The sequence below is a fragment of the Rhinolophus hipposideros genome (assembly GCF_964194185.1).
Source record: "Rhinolophus hipposideros genome assembly, chromosome: 11".
Lineage (NCBI taxonomy): Eukaryota > Metazoa > Chordata > Mammalia > Chiroptera > Rhinolophidae > Rhinolophus > Rhinolophus hipposideros.
The window spans coordinates 58,515,582-58,533,359 of record NC_138057.1 but is presented as its reverse complement, the minus strand read 5'-3'; the positions used below and the strand labels follow the sequence as shown (position 1 = coordinate 58,533,359).

Here is a 17,778-nt window from a genome sequence, read left to right as displayed (position 1 = left end):
GGGACAGGGATAGGATTGGACCCCAAGACAAAAAAGTTAAACAAGCCACAGTAGGAGATTACAGAGATTTAGGGCCAATATTCTAGCTTGTAATTGGGTAGTTTTTGTTCACACACACTTACTCAGTACTTTGAGAAGTCAGCCATCTGTTCTCAAAGACATGACTAATAATCTTAGAGAGTGCAGCAAATTTGAGTGTTTACACATACACAACACACAGCCATGGTCTCTAGGGAAATCTCCAAATTCAAGTACAAAATTCAAGTGCAAGTGTACTTTTTATGAGTATCTGTAGTAATAAGGAAATCTAGATATAAGCAATGCTCTTGAATATAGACTTACTGAAGAATATACATTTTAAGAGCAACTGCACATGTGCTAAGTAATATCCTACCAACACAGAGGATTCAGGTTCTAATTTTATTCTAATTAGGTTCTAATTTTATATGAGACAAATTTCTGGAGCTAAGCAAGGTTCATCTCAATAGTAAGAGGACCACTGTCTCATTTGGGAAAGATGGAAGATAGCACCCTAGGTTCTTTTCATCTTTAAATTTTTTGGTCAGGTGAGCGAGAGGCATCTCAGAACTGAAATAATGGAATGCTGCTAAACCATGAACATGACCATGGACCCCATGTAGAAATTCCTCCAAAGGGAAAAATTGAAAGTAACTTATGAATTAATGGGCAGAGAAGGATATAGGTGTGTCCTAGACAGAAAATAAATTATACTCATGGACAGATATAAAGATGAAATGCAATCAAATTAATCAAATTCTGAAAATCCAATGAGGCTATGATGGAAACAAAACTGCAACCAGTGCCTAAAATACTCTAGCTTTGAGAATCCAGTATGCTTGAAAGCAGAAGGAAGGAAGTATATATGAGTAATGCTGAGAAAAATAACACCTACACCTCATTAGGTTACTGTGAGGAATAAATGAGAAAATTAATATGAGATATAAGTACTCAATAAATTTACTTGCTTTAGGAAAACCTTGGATATTGAAGAAAAAAACAGTTTAAAGGATAAATTTGTACTAGCACTAAATCCAAGAATCATGAGGAAAACATAAGAAAAAAACCTCTCAGATCCAGTGTTAAATCCACATGTACCAGAATAATGGGGTCAACTTTTTGCACGTATTTTAAAAAGATGGACAAATACTACAAGGAGATGGAACACTGAAAGTAAGCTGCAGAGCAGGAAAAACAAGGTGACTGAAAGGCATTAATTGTTACCATTACTGAAAATAAAGTTCCTACAGAATTATAAAAAGAGGCAAGCTGTCCTGAAGCATAGGACCGTTAAAGTACCAAAAAGCACGGTAAATATGTTCAAAAGTTTTAGGAAGTGCCTTTTGTTATGGGAAATATAGGAACACTTCCACGTAAAAGGCTAAGGAATTAATCTCAAGGAGACAAATATATACAGCCAGGGAAGTAGAAATTATTGTAAAGAACCTTGAAATCTGCCAAAGTTGTCATAAAACAAAACAAAAATGGTAACTGAGATTTTTTAAAAATAAGACTCCAGTAAAAAGGAATACTAAACTTCCTTGTTTTATTGCTCAATTCTTAAAGAACAAGGGTGGCAGCAGTTAGCAATAAAAGGCAATTTTAACTTTGGTTCTAATTTAGGAAAAGAGAATCCCAGTCTTTCTACCTTTTGGCTACATTATCTTAGGCCATTTCATCTTTCTAACCTCTGTTTTTTTTCCGTCTATAAAATAGGGATAATAACTATCAAAGTTGTGGAATTGTTTTAAGATAATTTATGTAAATTGATTAAATGTCACTGTTTAATGTGTTCACTAATATAATTAATTTGATGTGTATAAAACGGTTTGTTAAAAATCTACAGAATGCATAATATTTATAATTCTGAAATACAATTAATAATTTCTAAGTGGTAAGCAATACACATTTTTAGAACTAATGTTTGACCTCATGAGTCTGGGCAAGAGAAATGGAGGTTACAGTTGAAGGTGTCCTTGAGAGAGTTTTTCCAAGCATCAGTTTCCTCAATGTGAAATTGATACTGTTTCCAGTTTCAAGCAGATATTGGACAGTGTCTAAGGTTTCTTCCAAACATAAGAGCTTCTGACCTCATGGGACAGAAAGAGGACAAAATAGAGTAACCTTTAAAGGTAACACAGATCTAGCAAATAAGGCAAGAATAAAAAACAGAGAAATCTAAAAAGTTAGGAATTTCATATAACTTAGAAACCAAAGAAGACTATGAAAGTATGATGGAATGACACAAACTTACCTTTGCAAATTGGTAGTAAAGTCAAAAAGAACTAATCATTTAAAAGTCTATGAGGTTTTAATTAAAATGTTAGCATGTGCCTCCTTCAAACACAAATCAGCCATTTCGAATTCATCATAGGGAGTATAAAACAATTGATAATATTCTTCATCTTTGCCTCATACAGAATAAATGATAAAATTTTTGGTATAAATACCTTTTGCCAAGCAATATTTAGGGCTTGATTTTTCTTCTGGTCAAGGTCTTCTATAGTTGCAAGTATTTTGGATTTGTCATTTTCCACAATTCTTTTCTTCTTCATCAAGTCATTATACTAGTAAGATAAAAAGCATACTTAATTGGGAAAATGTAAGACTTTTCATATTCTAAAATTCAGTCAGGCATAAAATGCTTTCATTATTTTTATATATATGTACACTCATATTTACCAAAAAGATACACTGTATTAACAGCTATAATGTAAACCAATTATAAGGAAAGTAAATATATCATGTATGTCTAAAATTCAATTACTATAATTGAGAATTTATAGAACTCCTAAAATATTCTGACTCCACTAATATTCCCTTATGTTCTTAGTAGCCAAGGCACAAAGGAAAATGTGTCCTATGTAAACTCAAAAGTAGCCCTGCATGCTTTCTTAAGGTCAATCTAAGCAGTAACACAAAATTTCAATTTTTCACCACGAGGTACAAATCCTACATAATCTGGCCCTTGTTTATCTCTGACTTTTTGGCATAACACTCGGCCCCAGGCTCCAACCATATGGTCTTTTTTTCAGTTCCTTGAACATAATAAGCTCACTGTAGCCGTATGGCCCCTGCATTGCTCCCTCTTCCCAAAAGTTCTTTCTATATTTCTGACGTAACTGGTATCTCAAGTTTCAGTTCAAACATCTAATTTGCAGGGTGAGCATCCCTGGTTAATGTAGAAATTCACTAAAAAAAAAAAAACGGAGGAAGGCTGCAAAGGGATAATTATACCATGAGTAAGCAGAAGTTCCTAAAAATCCTAACTCATTTTTCCTCGAAGCCTCACATTTCAAGGCCTCAAACTCTCCCTTAAAAACTCCGGCCAGTCTTGCTAGCTTCACTGCTGTCCCTATCCTTTATGGCCAAGCTCCAAAAACCTACTCTCCACATTTTTATCTTATTCCTTGCATAATTCCATGTAGTAGTTCCATATCTGGACAGACACAAAATACAACAAAACACAAAACAAAAGCCAATATGTTTATCACTAATAGAGCTTTCCTCTCTGATAGAGATGGGAGTTGGTGAATTCTTTTTTAAAACATTAATATTAGACTCAGTTGTCATTATCTAATAAAAGCAAACAAGTAAAAGTGAACAACTTTCATGATGTTAATGCAGCTCAAATTCAGACCAACGATTTCCTTCCACAAACAATGCTATACATTGCTGAGCTTTAACGGAGAAATGAAAACCAGCAGCAACATTTTACAGAGAGATCACAACAAGTACATTAGTAGCCTGTTTGGTGTTCAACATAATATAGATTCTTTGTAGATACTCATGTCAGTAACGTTTAAAGAAAACCCATTACAGCAAAATTTCTTACAAGTAATTCAGCTCATCCTAAGTATTATCACTTTTAAAATCTCTCACTAACTCTATTATGCAAATTCAAACAGAATTTTGCAGAATTAAAGAAGGTATAGGGCATATTATTCTGACTGCTAATTCTTATGGGGCTGTCAAGAATAGGGATTGCTTGGCTCTCTGGATTTTTCTAGTGACATGGCAGACTATAAAAGTTTTGTCAGGGTAGGGGAGACGGATAACATTATACAATAACTGAGAGAGCACTAAAACAGACAGGACGCTACGCTGCTGCTTTCAGAGACTAGTAAAACAGTCTCTAATTGGAACCATTAGATAAAATATAACAATTTTATCTAACTTGTGTTAAAAGGAATATGGTCTTACTTACTCTAACCACTGTCACTCCAACAAATTTTAATTAAAAAAAAAAAAAGACAATAGTTATGGGTAGATTGGTGAGGACGCAGTATACCTTACTTTTCATAGCCTGTCAAGGTAAGTGAAAGAAATGATAGCAATGTGAGGAGTTAACATGATCAAGTGCTGTTTTTATTTATACCAAGAACAAGGTATGAGTAGAATATGTTTATGACAAAGGGCAAAACAAGCAGAAAAGTCATTCAAGGTATAACAGAACATATAAACAACTGATGATGCAAAAAGAATGAAATAAAACAAAGAACCGAAAAGGGAGAAATGGAAAACAGAAAGAGAGCAAGTATCAAGGACATCAAGCAAAAAGTTGACCCTAATAACTGCCTCAGGGTCAAACAGAGCCATCAATGTATGTTGTAACGCGATCAGATACTCATAGGAAAATGACTCACCCGCTCTTCAGCTTCTGTCAGTACATTCATGGCTCTCATATTAACATTCCTTCCTAGTTTCTCTTTCATTTCTTGCAACTTCTGAAGTCTCTGACCAGCTTCTTTTGGGTTGTTACTTTTGAAATCATAGGCGCTATTGGGTAGCCCAAAGAGGTGTTTCTCTGTATTAATCCAGTCATAATCTTTCAACATTTTGGATACCTAGCCACATACAATAATAGAAGATCTATCATTGCTTATAGTTCTACATTTAAAAATAAGTTTCTTAAATATTTATAATTTTAAAGCAAACACTTTGGAGAAAAAAACCCACAATGATTCATTTGAAAAAAATGAGGTTCACTGTTGAGTAAAGCTATAGTTAGTATGAATATTTTTACCTGGAGGATAGGCTCAAGGAACAAGAGATTATGTAGGAAGAGATACTCCTACTACTTAAGCATTAGAAGAAAGCCAATTCAGACAAATTTTTACAACGTATATGTAAAACATCTCCATTAGAAATGTAAGTCAGACGAGCGCCTCCTTCAGATTTTACCAAATTCAATCTATTGCTTCAAAAACAAACTTGTGACAATTAAAATTCTTATAGGAATAATTAACTCATAGATGTGGTAGAATTGTGGAAACCTACTCCTGACTGATACCTAATAATTCTTCTCAGAATTATAATGTAAGTAAAAAACTCTCCTAAATGTTGATTCCATGCCCCATCAACTTCTTTTGACAATGCACAGTAAGATATTTGTTCATTTAAAAAATTAACTTATAAATTAAAATTAAATTGCAGCACTTAAGGAAGACTTTCTTCTACTAGAATTGTTTATGATGGTTCTGAAGGGTAGAACCTGATCCTTGTCAGTTTATTCTTATTAATTCCTTGAGTATGGTCCTAAAAGGCTTTGGAGCCTTCTAGGCTCCAAAGTAACACGATCACTTCTGATCTATCCTGCCTGCTGATCAGTAAGCTCTCTGAAGGTATTCTGTGTACATGTTCCTCATCTTTATATCTTTAGCGTCTGCTATAGTATCTGACACTAGTTGGTATGCAACAAGTATTTAATAAACCATGTATTCCAATCCCTGACTTCTTAGCAGTTTCACTTCCACCTGCAAATCCCTTTCTTTACAGCCTTAACTGTAAGTAAAATCCCTTAACAAGCACCAATACTAGCAACGTTAGCCTTGGTCATATTTCAGTGAATCCACTAATACTAGATGAATAAGCTAATGAGAAATCAATCAGTACTAATAAAATATTAGGATATTATATGGCCATAAAATAATGTTCTTTAAAACAAGTAATGAACCTGAACATGGCTCTTTCAGAGGGTACAGAGACTGTTCTGTATGCTCTGATCTTGTTGAAGTTAAATCTCTTGTACTTTTATGCGACGCTAAAAAAGACTTAAAAAAGACACCAAATTGTTCCACACCCGTTAGAAAACATAATGGGTAAATTATTAAGACCACATGAATGCAGCCTCTTAACCAAGCAATGAATTTCTGCAAAAGAATGTATTTTCTTTTGAAGTACTTAAGGAACCGTGATAGAAAAAAGGAAGAAACTTTAAGAGTGATCAAAAACCTGTGATAACCTCAAAAACATAACTTCTTGGTAAAACATCCGATTTCAGATGAGGCTGCAAAAACTGACTATACCAATCCTAATAAAAACATCCAGAGCCAATCAAGTTTAGAAGAGGCCTGTGTATATTTGTGAGTCTTTAAATTCAATTTGAAACAAGATAAAGAAAATATTACTACTATCACATTAATAATATTGATAAGTTCTATGAACAGTGGGGAGAAAACACAGTCACTTCAGGGGAGACTACTAAATATTTGGTAAAAACATCTTGTAGATGGGAATGAATACCTGAAATTAAATTTAAAGACAAAACATTCGTACCATTTGGTGAAAATTAGCATTGCTGAAAAGCAGTTAACGTAGCTGTAAAGCCTCTAAATTATATTACACAGTAGTTCTGCCATTTATACTGAGCTCTTTACCGAAATATTTCAACCCCCAAGCAAAAATTTGATTCAGGCTGAAAATGAACACAAACATGCCTTTGCAGCAGCATCTTCAGTTTCTCGTTTATGTTTGCTGATTTTGTGGTCCAGTTCCTTAATTTTAAGCTGAGAGTCATTGTTTTGTTCCTTATGCTTCGCCACTTCTGCATATTTAGCTTTAATTACATTGTCTTGGGCTGTTATCACTTCTTTTTGCTTGGTCATCTCTTCTAGAGCTTTATTTAATGACTCCTGAAACAAATACGCATAATTAAAAGGCAACATATAGCAAGGTAATAATGAGATATTTTTAGTTCACTAAAAGATCATCCAACAGACTTCTGGGCAAGATGGCAATGTGATTACGGGCAGATGGTCACCTAACTCTCTACATTTTATGTCCCCTTTAAAATGACTAATGGATTTATACATGAGAAAACCTGTATTACCACTAGAATAAAAGGATGGGATACAACGTTCATGCTGGAAGCAGCAAAGTTTTTGCTGAATACAAAGTAGCTGGGATTAAGTGGACGGAGAAGAAACTACTGGAATCTGACCTATGAAGTCTCTCAGAAAAGTGGCATTTCTGGGTAGTTAAAAAGAAGATAATCTGACAGACCTCCAAATGACATCAAGAGGTAGAAGTCAGGTAGGCAGGGATTTGTTCCTTTTCCCTTATGTAGATATAAGCCATATAGACTTTACCAGTAACAGTGGAAGTTCATAGTGTTCGGTTCTAGCGGAAGGGTTAAACCAGAAACGGAAAAGGAGAAAAACTTTTCTGAGGAAATAGATCTGTGGCCCAGAGAAAACCTTCTTGCTCTGACATTTACTCAACCTCCAAAGTGGTCATTACAACTGGAATTTAGTCTATCACTAGTCCCTGCCCCCAACCCGACAAAACAAAAAAAAAAACCCAAAATGCTCTGATTCATCCCAGATAGTAAAGAACTCACACAAGTGTCTCAAAACAAACGGAAAACTAGCTCAACTAGCATTTAGCTGGCAGAAAACAAACAAGTAGGCCAACTGCTTGCTAAAAGACTGAGGAAGAATAGTTCTCCATAAGTGATTAAAAACACCTATAAGAATTTAGGAATTTTTTTTTAGGCACGCTCATTAAAAAACAAGATACTTTTGAGCAATGAAGAATCCTTGACATTATGGTTAGGCTACTAAATATATGCAAAGTGCTTTAATATCCTTCTAATGTTTCATTTGTGTCATTAAAGAGCTTTAGCAGAAGGAAGATGAATCAGGGCATTCATCTCAAAGACCCAAGGATATTTTAGCTTTTTAAAATGTTTGGAAACAAGAAAAGGAAGTGAAAAATACTCTGGTGATGTTAACCAAAGAAAAGCAGATAAAGGTTTATTAACTAACATCGTATCTGACAAAAACAAGTTTATGAAGATTCCCTCATGCCTAGATGTTAAAGACTGCATTGCAGGTGTGACTGTTACAATCTTTTTTTAAAAAAAAATATTTTTTAGAATGAGAGGGGAAAAAAAAAGACATAGGAAATTTGTCACTTAAGATTGAGCAGAAACAATATTTTAGTTTTATTTGATTGAAGCTAATTAGTTAGTAGGCAGTTTCTTTTCTTATCTCCCTAGGAGTGTCCTTAGCAACTCTTTATCAATAAAGAGAAATAATTTAGAATGTAGAACCTGGAAGAATAACCTTTAAAAGCAAGTAATCCATTTCAGTTTTCAATAAAGAGAAATGGATACCCTTTTTATAGAAATAGGTACGTTTTGACTTTATCTTTTAGATCAAGGAAAGACTGGCTTATTTTCACACCTCTCATTAGAAATAGTATCTAATTTTTAAAAATTCTACACCATGATGCTCATGAAAGACAGTAGGAAATATGGAGAGAAGAGATGAAAAATAACTGAGATTAAAAGACAACAAATCTGTTTGTTTGTCTTGTTCCTTTGTTGCTTTCAGTTTTATATCTCACACATGAATGAAGTCCTCCTGTTCTCGTTTTTTTTCTGTCTGACTTATTTAACTTAGCATGATAATCTCAAGATCCATCCATGTTGTCACAAATAGCAGTATTTCATCTTTTCTTATGGCTGAACTCAGACACAGACAACAGTTTAGTGATTACCAGAGGGTAAGGAAGGGGAGGTGGTAGAGGAGAGAAATGGGGATGAAATATACGGGGATAAAAGGAGAATGGACTCTGGGTGGTGAACACACAATGCCATATATAGATGATGTATTATAGAAATGTACACTTGAAACCTATATAATTTTACTAACCAATGTCACCCCAATAAATTTAATGAAAACTTTAAAAAGACAATAAATAACAAAATACTTTTAAAAACTAAAATTTACTTTGGAGGCAAAGTAGAAACTGATTATAAACTGTAGAAAACTTAATCAACAACATAAAGCTTTAAAGCCTTTCTATCCCTTATCTTAAAAAAAGTTAAAAAATCATTTTGCTATTGATTTAATAAATGTGTTAAGAACACAAAATTTGAATTTAACCGCGAATAGAATCAAGAGGAAAGACCTACTTTCCAAAACAGTGGATGCTACAACGATTAAAACAATCGTATCAAGGGGAAAACAAGATAAAATGTAGAAGTAGATGACAAAAACAAGGCAAAAGCACTTTACTACAACGTAGGTAAATGAATGCATGCCCCGTTAAAGCCGTACACATTTTGTTAACATGAAAATCAATGATATATACTACTTACAAAAATAGTGTCGATAGCAACATGATAGAGAACTTACAAACTGAAGTTACATCACAAAAAGTACCTCCACTATATATCATGGTTATTATAGTTAATACTGTATTGCATATTTAAAAGTTGCTAAGAGTAATCTTAAAAGTTCTCATCACAAGAAAAAAAATTTTAAACTATGTATGGTGACAGATGTTAACTAGACTGATTGTGATCATTTCACAATATATACAAATATCAAATCATTATGTTTGTATGCCTGAAACTAAGATGTCAACAATACCTTAATTTTTAAAAAGAGTAGAAATAACATCAAACAAAATAGAATTCAAAGTCAAAATCACAGCAAGGGACAAGAGGGTATCAAATATTAATAAGGGACAACCTAACAGCATATCTTCATAACATGTGAAACCCCCTTGGCCCCAAATCCACCCATCACTGCCCTGCTTCTGATACTGTAACATTTCTCCCTCACCAGCTACAATGATATTAAGCCCCAGTAAAGGATGCTGTAGGGACACTGTAGGAGGAAGGGACTTGAATTCATGGTTATCGTGTGCTTTGCTTGTCACATGCAAGCATTAGAAGCTTGCATGGTTTCCCCTGACATCCCAGCGAGGAGACTGCTCAACATGTTCACAGGCTAGGCACCTCCCCATGGCCAGTTACTGTGGCATCCAAGAAAGCTATTTCCCAGCAAGTGCCACCATGTGACACTTCCTTAGATGGCTTCCCCTGGCACTACAAACATCATTAGTGGGCCACAGTTATGTTTTCTCCAATTAAATCTGGTTCTTAGCCCTGAAGGTGGAATAGGGCTCCTTTCCAGATTTCTTCATTCCATGGGTGCACTGTCTCAGCCCCATGGGTAATGGTTCTTCCCTATACCTGCTGGTCCTATAATTTTAGAGTTCTCTTTACCCATTAGTGATCAATCCCATATCATTGCAAACTCTATAGTTAAGAATTTTTTATTTGAAATTTACCTGTTCAAATTACAGTGTAGTTTTGTCATCTGAATAGACTCAGTCTAAAATAATTAGTAGTATTATTTCAGGACTCCTGGATCAGTACCCATCATTTTTGCCTCTCATGAAGAAAAGAATGAGGAGAATCAGGCCTCTAAAGTCAAACATGTTCAAGCCAACGGTTCCTAAGTAGATTAACATTTGCAATTTCTCCAATATGGTGAGTAAATCTTACCTTACTTTGAGCCACCTCAGTTGCCATCACTTCAATCTGACCTTCATAGGATTTGATAGCTTCATTCACAGCTTCGAGCTGTTGCTCGCAGGATGCATGCTCTCTCTTGAGCTCTTCCAGCTCCAGAGTGATAGCTTCAACTTCCTATAAGAAACACAATATCCAGGCAGTCAACAGATTATTAACTACTGAAAAACAGACACTCACATGTCAACAAAATTAGTAAAATCTCATGCAGTTAAGAGCCCCAGATTAGTTATTCAACTACCAAAAAAAAAAAAAAAACAACCCACAAAAAAACACATGTAAGCTACTTCTCCAGAAGATAGGAGGGAAAAGGAAATTATTTTCCTGTACTTAAGAAAATGATGCCAAATATATGTACAATATAGATGGGTTCAAAGAACTTTGCATAAACTATTTCTTTTATTATTTTATTGCTGTAGAGAAAACCAGTATAGAATTCTACATAACAGATAAACTAAGCAGAGGTAAAACCTTTTCTAAATATATGTAGCTATTCAATGTCAAAAATTGGTTTCTCCAGTTTTTCTCTCCGATTATAGGCTTTAGTTCATTAAAAAACATTTTGTGCAGCTATAGTGACAGGATCACAAGATGGGTTAAAAAAACAACTATGAAGAAAAGTAGATTTACGTGAAATTGTATGGAACAGTGATTCAGAGCATAGCTAGGTTCAGAAAAACCTAGATTCAATTTCCAGCTTTAGTACTAGGCAAAAGATATAATCAGATTATCACTAGTCTACATTTGAATGGCACTTTGTAAATATAACAGGCTTTGTCCTACATCATTCTTTCACAATATACCTTCACATAAATGATCACTAAACAGAAATATCAACACTGAATCTCTGATATGACGTAGCTCCACCACTATGTAAGTTCTGGACCATTCTAGAATGAGGCATTTACCAAAAGGCAATTGTGCTCTTTCTCTAAAATTAGCAAGCCAATATTAACTAACACAATTACGTGACACTAAATTACAGGGTTTTCAGAGAAGACTATTTTATTTTGACTTATATGTAATTTATTTCCTGAAAAAGCACACCTCACTTTTAGATTTTGTGGTCAATACTGATGAGTAAGGCCAACCAATAATGCTCTACCACCTCAGCTCTATGTTGTTAAAAGATTGGCTTCATTTCAAGAAAAGTGATTACCTGTTGTTTTTCTTTCATTTTCTTGCTGGAAGCATCTGCTTTGGTTTTGGCACAATCAAGTTTCTTCTGAGCATCCGTCAGTTCTTTTTCTCTTTCAGCTTCTGCGTTTTTCATTTTATTCTCCAACACTTCATATTTTTCTTCTGCTTTTTTTTGAATTTCTTTGGTATTTTTTAAGGTCTCCTCACTTTCCTCTGCATCATAAAAGTAGGCAAATGTAGCTAAATGAAGTTGTCCAACTATTAACAGTTATGGATAATGGCTTACAAATTCAATTTTAATAGAAAATATGGTCTGGAAAGTTAGAGGCTAGAGTTTTAAAAAAAATTAACTGTTTCTAGAAATGGTATGTTGAAATACAGATACTGTGTAAGAGCCATACTTGATTTATCTGAAGATCTGTGATGAAATTACTTCCAATAATGAAACTGAATAGCATAAACTTTACCTACTTTAAACATGGTTTTGAAACAACTTACTAAAAAGATTAAGGACCACCTTTTTAATATACCTGTATGCTTCCTAAAAGCACAACTGAGAGAATAACTATAGTATTTTTTCCTTTATTTCAGTTGCCAGAAAACTTATAATTTCATAAACAAGCTTTCTTTGTGTTCTTTGCTCATTTATTTTTATTCAAGGAAACTCTTATTATAAAGAAATGTTGTGAGAACATGGCTAGTATGAAGCATAGTAAAAATATTACCTCTAAATATACAAAGAAATAAAAAGGTAAGACAGAATGAGCATGTTACTGTCACTGACATATACATACATTGTGTTAGATCGTAGGTAACATATAACCTTGGATGCCATGTCCGCACGATTTCCTACTCTACTCTTCAGTGCAGAGTATCATTGCAAGATGTAAAAGTTAATTGTGGTTTAAAACGTTAAAAATAACTGCAAAAACTGCAAGTACTTTTGCACCAACCTAATACATATGCAAGGATGGTTCAACATCTGCAAATCAATGTGATACACCACATTATTTAAATGAAGGATAAACATCAGGATTTCCATAGGTGTAGAAAAAGCATCAGACAAAATTCAACACTCATTTATGATAAAACTCAATAAAGCGGGTATAGAGGGAACATACCTCAACACAATAAAGACCATATATGACAAGTTCATAGCTAACATGATATTCAACATCGAGAAGCTGAAAGCTTTTCCTCTAAGATCAGGAACAAGACAAGGGTGCCCACTCTAGCCACTTTTATTCAACACAGTATTTGAATCCTAGACAGAGCAATTAGGCAAGAAAAAGAAATAACACTCATCCAAATTGGAAAAGAAGTAAAACTGTCACTCTTTGTAGGTGACAAGATATTATATACAAAAAATCCTAGTCTCAAGCAAAAAAAAAAAAACATGTTAGAACTAATAAATGAATTCAGTAAAGTTGCAAGATACAAAATCAATATACTAAAATCTGTTATGTTTCCATACACTAATAAACTAACAGAAAGAGAAATTAAGAAAATAATCTGATTTGCATAAAAAAGAATAAAATACCCAGGAATAAATTTAATCAAGGAGAAGACGTGTACACTGAAAACTATGATATTTATAAAAGAAACTGAAGAGGACAAAAATAAATAGAAAGATATTCCATGCTCAGGGAATGAAGAATAGTTAAAATGTCCATGCTTTCCAAAGCAACACAGAGTCAATGCAATCCCTATCAAAATTCCAATGACATTTTTCACAGAACTAGAATAAATTCTAAAATTAATATAAACAACGAAAGACCCAGAATAGCCAAAACAATCTTGAGAAAGAACAAAGAAGTATCACACTCCCTGATTTCAAACAATACTACAACAACATAATGATCAAAACACTATGGTATTAGCATAAAAACAAATACATAGATCAACGGAACAGGATAGAGAACCCAGAAATTAACCCACACAAAAATGTCAAATACTTTATGTGAAACGTGCCAAGACTACATTATGGAGAAAAGACTGTCTCTTCAAAAATATGGTGCTGGGAAAATGACACAAGCAAAATAATGAAACTGGACCACTATCTTATATCATACACAAAAATTAACTCAAAATGGATTAAAGACTTAACTGTAAGACTTGAAATCATAAAACTCCCAGAAGAAAACATAGGCAAAAAGCTACCTAACATCTGTCTTCGTGGTGATTTTTTGGATTTGATACCAAAAGCAAACGCAACAAAAGCAAAAATCAACAAGTGGAACTACGAACTAAAAAATTTCTGCACAGCATAGGAAACACCATTAACAAAAAGAAAAAACCTACTGAGTGAGAGAAAATATTTGTAAACATTTATGTGATAAAGGGTTAATACCTAAAATATATAAAAATGCATACATGTATCTGATAAGGGGTTAATATCTACAACATATAAAGAACACAAAGAACTCAAAAGAAAAAAAATGCAATTAAAAAAGTGGACAGAGGATCTGAATAGACATTTTTCCACAGAAGGCACAGACAGCTAACAGTTACCTGAAAAGATTGTCAACATTATCAATCATTAGGGAAATCCAAATTAAAAGCACAATGAGAAATAATCTCACACCTGTTAGAGTGGCTATCATGAAAAAGCCAAGAAATAAGTGTTGGCAAGAACGTGAAGGAGAACCGTTGTGCACTATTGGTGGCAATGTACATTGGTACAGGCTTTATGGAAAATAGTATGGAGGTTCCTCAAAAAATTAATAATTGCATATGATCCAGTAATTCCATTTCTGGGTAATTATTTGGAGAAAACAAAACACTAACTCAAAAAGATATATGCAATTCCCCAACATGTTCACTGCTGCATTATTTAGAATAGCCAAGATATAGAAAGAATGGATGTGATCACCCATGAATGAATGGATGAAGAAAATGTGATACATACACATAGGAATATTATTCAGCCATAAAAAAGGAAGTCTTGATATCTGTGACAACATAGATGGAACTTGAGGGCATCATGCAAGTGAAATATGTCATAAAGACAAATACCATGTGATCTCACTTATAGGTGGAATCTTAACAACGAAATCTGAGCACACAGACACAGAACAGATTGGTAACTGCAAGATGCAGGGGATGGGGCGGTGAACAAAATGGGTGAATGTTTAATTGTATAAAAGAAGAAAATAAACATTAGTGGGGAAATAGGTGTGTGGATACTGTCCCAAAGAACGAGAAAAATTAAAACTGCCATATACAATTAAATTCTGAATAAAAGTATAAAATAGGTTCTTAAAATTAGGGAAAGTGATACCTATAAATTGAATTACATTAAACATAAAAAAAAAACTTCAGTGTAACAGAAATACTAAAAATATAAACACGGTTAAAAAACAAGCATATAAACCAAGAATATTAATAATGCAGATAATCTCCAAGAAATCATACATAAGAACAATAGAAACAGACTATGAGCCACCCAACAGAAAATTGAGCAAAAACAAAAAAAAAGGTACAAAAGTAGAAACTTTCCAAGGAACATGCAAAATAGATCTCAAACTTCACCAACAATCTGGGAAATGCAAATTAAAATACTAATGAACTACCTATTCACAACAATCACATTGGAGAATTTTAAGTCTGGAAAGGAATGGATTTGGAGAATTGAGTACTTTCATATGCCACTAGTGGAAATATATACTGCTATAAACGGGCAGAACTTTGGCAATGTGTAACACACAAAGATAAGATCTGAATACTTACTGTAAAATTATCAAAAACAGATTAAGCACAGAATGTTTTTATCTTACCAATGGTTTTTTTAAGAGCATCTAATTCTTCTTGTTGCTTGTGATATGAGCTTTGCTGGAGCTTGGTTTGTAATAAATCTGCCTCCTCAGTTTTCATCTCCCACTGCTGTTTCAGTTGGCGATACCTTAAAGTTTGTAACAAATGCACACAAATTTTCTGATGTTTGAGACATGCATTCAAACTAGTCTTTTAACTTAAAAAAGCGGAACAAAACAAAATTCACATAGACTATAAGATGCCACTAGTTACAAGAATAATTTGATGGACTCTCACATTGCTGAGGCATCAATTTAATTCAAGTGTGATTTGGTCACTGAAGGTAAACAACTCTAAATGTCCAAGACCGACAACAACTATTTATAGAAATACCCTTAATTTTCGAACACTAAAATTCATCTTTGAATAGGTTTCCTTAAAAATAATCCTCCCTACTGATTCTTACCAAAAGGAAAAACCTCACAAAAGCTCCCACTACAAAAATAGATTAATACTGTGTTTCCCAGAAAATAAAACCTAGTCGAACAATCAGCTCTAATGCGTCTTTCGGTGCAAAAATTTAATATATGACTCGGTATTATATTATACAGGGTTTTATATTAATTTTTGCTCCAAAAGATGCATTAGAGCTGATTGTCCCACTAGGTCTTTATTTTCGGGGAAACACATTATAACAATTACATAACATTTCAAAAATTTTGGTCATCACACAATGTAATATATAGCTGATGTATTACAGAATTGTACACCTGAAATCTTTGTAACTTTACTAACAATTGTCACCCCAATAAACTTTAAGAAAAAAAATTTTGGGGGGGTTATCTATAATCTCCATTTTCAAATGTTAAAATCACGTTCCCTACATTTCCTAATGAGACCGGTTAGTTTAAAAAGGCACGGTACTGAACATAAATTTGCAATATACTTTTTTTGGAAACGCTGTAATTCTACCCCAGTTCCAGCTGCTTAAAGTTATTTCTTTGGAAGGTATTTAGCTAATTCAGCTCCTGTGAAATTTCAAGTTATTAATAAATTCAAAGGTAGCTTGTCACTAGAAATTCATGGTTTGAGTAAAAAGTATAAAACATAAAAAACATAAATATTCCCTTGAGTATCTTGCCTGAGACTGATTGACAGCAATTAAAACCGTAATTTTAACGTAGAGTCATTTTTCAATTCATTAAAAAAATGTAGTGTAGAAATTAAAAAAAAAAAAAAGCTATGTTCTTAAAATGGTCTATAAAAGAATGGCTTAGGTGATACTTCCACTGTCATGTTTTTCAAAATCCATTTCCTTTCCTTGACCTCAGTGCCATAATTAGTCCACAAGACAATTCTGCAAAATGATTGACTACTGCTGAACAAAGTTTAACAGTTCTAAGCCAAATGTGACCACAAATCTGCACCTATCTCAGAAATTTTGTTGCATTTTTCTCACAGAAAGTTCATTCACTTTATGGTTCATTTATGCTACTGAAGGTAAAATGCAGGCTTTACATGTATATGATGTTTGAAAGTGGGCATTTTGATACAAATTTGTATGTTGGAATGACTACATTGACGGATTATGACAATTTATTCCATATACAGTGTCCCCAAAAAGTATGGTATCATTCTGAAGTTTATTTAGTTTTTTTTAAAACCTTTTTTCATTATTGTGAATTCTGAGTAAAATATTTGATTTTAATTTTATTTCGGTTGCCATTTGCCAGTTTCAGAGGGACGTGAAAAATTATTAATTAATTAAACTTTCAAATAATGTACTTTGCAAGTTTGTGGTGTTTAAACTCCTGAAGCTTTGAAAGGAATAAGGAGTCTTCTCCAGGGTAATCACATGTGGAGATCACTCACATCAGTGAGGTGTTTATTCAAGTCGTTGTCTCAGGAAGATTTTCCCTAGCCACCCAATCTGAAACCTCAACATCTCTTTGCCCTGGATAGTTCACATCTATACTGTTTTACTTTTATCTTCTTAAAACTTAGCATTATCTAACATGTTTTACCAATTTAACTTTATTGTCTGTTTCCCCAACTATATGTATGAAAACAAGATGAAGGAAGAGATTTATCTGTTTAATACATTACTGTATTCCCAGCTCCTGTAAGAGTATTTGGTGCATAAAAGGAGTCACTCAATAGTGAATAATGTTAAGTGATGGTTAAGGAGCATGATCCCAATTTTGAAAATATAAAAACATGCATATACCTGTATCATACACAAACAGAAGTAATGG

General features: G+C 33.5%; 1 protein-coding gene across 5 annotated transcripts in view; it reads right to left on the bottom strand.

Annotated features, from left to right (window-relative positions):
* Positions 1-17,778, bottom strand: part of SMC2 (structural maintenance of chromosomes 2) — a 51,893-nt gene that overhangs the window by 8,564 nt on the left and 25,551 nt on the right. For all 5 annotated transcript variants that reach the window (XM_081067832.1, XM_081067831.1, XM_081067835.1 and 2 more), the window contains 6 exons: positions 15,547-15,671; positions 11,790-11,983; positions 10,604-10,747; positions 6,738-6,932; positions 4,665-4,865; positions 2,469-2,585 (listed from right to left, as the gene is read on the bottom strand). In XM_081067832.1, the coding sequence (XP_080923958.1) occupies positions 2,469-2,585; positions 4,665-4,865; positions 6,738-6,932; positions 10,604-10,747; positions 11,790-11,983; positions 15,547-15,671 (976 nt within the window). The remainder of the gene's footprint in view (positions 1-2,468; positions 2,586-4,664; positions 4,866-6,737; positions 6,933-10,603; positions 10,748-11,789; positions 11,984-15,546; positions 15,672-17,778) is intronic.